At 43.9% G+C, this 2,500-nt stretch overlaps 1 protein-coding gene across 2 annotated transcripts in view; it reads right to left on the bottom strand.

Annotated features, from left to right (window-relative positions):
• The window catches only part of LOC308100350 (peroxisome assembly protein 12-like), an 11,493-nt gene that overhangs the window by 8,061 nt on the left and 932 nt on the right, over window positions 1-2,500 (bottom strand). For both annotated transcript variants that reach the window (XM_080449372.1, XM_080449371.1), the window contains exon 2: window positions 1,654-1,811. In XM_080449372.1, coding sequence (XP_080305498.1) covers window positions 1,654-1,779 — 126 coding nt within the window. In that variant the 5' untranslated portion in view covers window positions 1,780-1,811. The remainder of the gene's footprint in view (window positions 1-1,653; window positions 1,812-2,500) is intronic.

The raw sequence follows: 2,500 nt of genomic DNA, 5'->3' as shown, positions 1-2,500 counted from the left end.
TTGTAGTAGTTGTGTGGGGTTTAAGTGCAAAATTAATTTCACATGTCTTTTATTTTGTGATTGGTACTGCTGGCAATAACCTTGAACTTTGATATTTTTTTCTGGATAATTTTAACTTTAAAAATCCCTCCTCACTAACTATGCCCACTCACGAGTGCCCATCTCGGGCATAGGAGCCAGCATGGAGGTCCACTTGGGACCAGTGGGACTATCCAGTGAGCCAGGCGACATAGGGATACTCCTCTCAGCCTAACGCATAAGCTTCATTTCTGCCTCCTCCTCACTCTGTCCTCCAGCGTGAGGTGAGCGCAGGCTCCCTAAGCCACTTGGAGTGAAATCTGGCAAGATACAAGTGTATCTTTCATGTATCGTTTGGGGAACTGTCTTTGTTGAAATGCGTGGCGTATAATTTCTCCTCCTCCACATGACAACCCTCTGAGCTCTGGAATAGTCCAGGAATCCAACTGTGTGACACGTCATAATTGCTATCACTTCAAAATGACGCTCCTTGACTCCTCGCCTCCTCGCTCGGAGGCAGGGCTTAGGCGGGAGTGGAGGACTTGAGGATGGACACTTAAAAATTGGAATTTGGCTATCGCGATGCACAACGTGCATCAGGGGCTGACAAGCCCCATTCTCTTTAGCTGCCTATGAGCACTCGTCCTGAGCTCCCAAGTGCCCCACTATAGCTTTAATGGGACATGTCTGAGCCAACTGTTGAAGGTTTTGCACCTCGGACATGGGGGAGAGGAGAAGCTCAGGGTCTCCTTGGCTCCTATAACTTTGCTCTTCTGTGCTCCAAGTGCCCACGGAGCAATCCAGTGACCCCCACTCCCCATACTCCCCTGTACCCACCTGAGGGGAACCCTAGGCCCACTAAACTCTACACCAGACCCCATTTTACCTCCTCGCACAACCCCACCCTCATACTCCCCTCTGCCTAGGCACCCAGTAGAGAAATGGGTTCTGACAGCTCTGCACTAACCTCCGTAGCCACCCCTTTTTACACACTCACACTGATTGCCTTCCTAATGTGTTAAAAAAGTTTTTCAAAATCTTGTGTCTACAAGATGACAGTTTGATTCACATTTGATCCGCAGAGCTATCCAAAATGTTTAAATATTGCAAGCAATACTATATCAACTGACAATATTCTCTTTCTCTGCCACCTTCTGAATGACTGAAAATTGTGACTATTGTTTTGTTGTGTTTTGAGGATATCTTGAAGCCTTGTTCCAGTAAAACAAATATAACTAGTTGAAACGGGTGAACATTTCAGAGTGTTTTAATAGTCAAAAACTAAATATTGGATTTCACAATTATCTAAATGTATCTCTGCAATTTGGACAAGTCCTGTGGATTTCTATGCCCCCAAAACATAGGGTTAGACACAAAAAGTACTTGTCTAGGATAAATAATGAAGGAGTTAGGTTATTTTAAAGATTTTTTGGCCATTTTGGACGCCATCTTGAAAATAACACCTTTCCAGTGATCAAACTTTGGTAAACTTTTAGTATGTTATTAAGGACACCTAATACTACAAAAAACTGTTGAAAAACGTTTTGTTGCAATTTGTTTTGGGTAAGGTGCTTTTTTTTCATAACTGCACCCGCCTATTCCATAATAAATAACAATAACAACAACAACACCCACCTTGAGGGCGTGTTGCAGGGCGGGGCGCACGGCGTCCATCAGACTCTCCTGGGCCAGAACCTCGAAGACGGACGGCGTGTCGTCCAAGGACACGCCCCCACTGACATGAGCCCCCGCCTCCGCCATCACCGCGGCCTGGGAGGTCAACGAGTGATGACCTGAGGAGAAAAAAACACATCAAATACCATTCAGACATTTCATATAAGGAGCATTAAAAATGCATAAAACAATGACATGGCTGCAGAAAATGCATGGATATTTTTTTGTTTTTGTCACATTCCTAAGACAATAATTTGATGACCGGCAGTGGTTCCGGTACAAAGAGTCTCCCTTGTGTCTCCTACCGGTCCGTTGGTCATCAAATTATTGTCTTAGGAATGCGACACACACACACACACTATTTGTTTACAAATCAAGTGTCTTTTTTTATGACATGGGTCTGCAGTATCCTTAGATCAAGACTCTCGTAGATGTATTGTTTTTTTTTAGTCTTAGCGACCACCCCCTTTTTCCTGTAATGTCACCAGTAAAGCCCTTTTTTCTCCAAACATGTACAAATGCTAATTATAAGGTGCTTACCCGCTTTCCCCAAATGTTAACTAGGTGTTCGGTGTGTTTGTGTAATGCATTAGTCCATATGTTTCAATAAAGAAGTGTTTTAATCCCGTCTGTGGCCGATTCTGTCGGTTCCCTATGGGCAGTAGTGACGGGGCGCATCTGGTGAAAGCCGGAATTACACTCAATGTAAACAGGAAGTAAACGAGGGGAGAAATGGCGTTCAGCCACAGACGGGATTAAAACACTTTTTGAATTAAACATATGGACTAATACATTATACAAACACACC

The sequence above is a fragment of the Gymnoscopelus braueri genome (assembly GCF_963280865.1).
Source record: "Gymnoscopelus braueri genome assembly, chromosome: 14".
Taxonomy (NCBI): Eukaryota; Metazoa; Chordata; class Actinopteri; order Myctophiformes; family Myctophidae; genus Gymnoscopelus; species Gymnoscopelus braueri.
The sequence above is the reverse complement of the archived record's forward strand: the minus strand, read 5'-3'. Positions and strand labels throughout refer to the sequence as shown.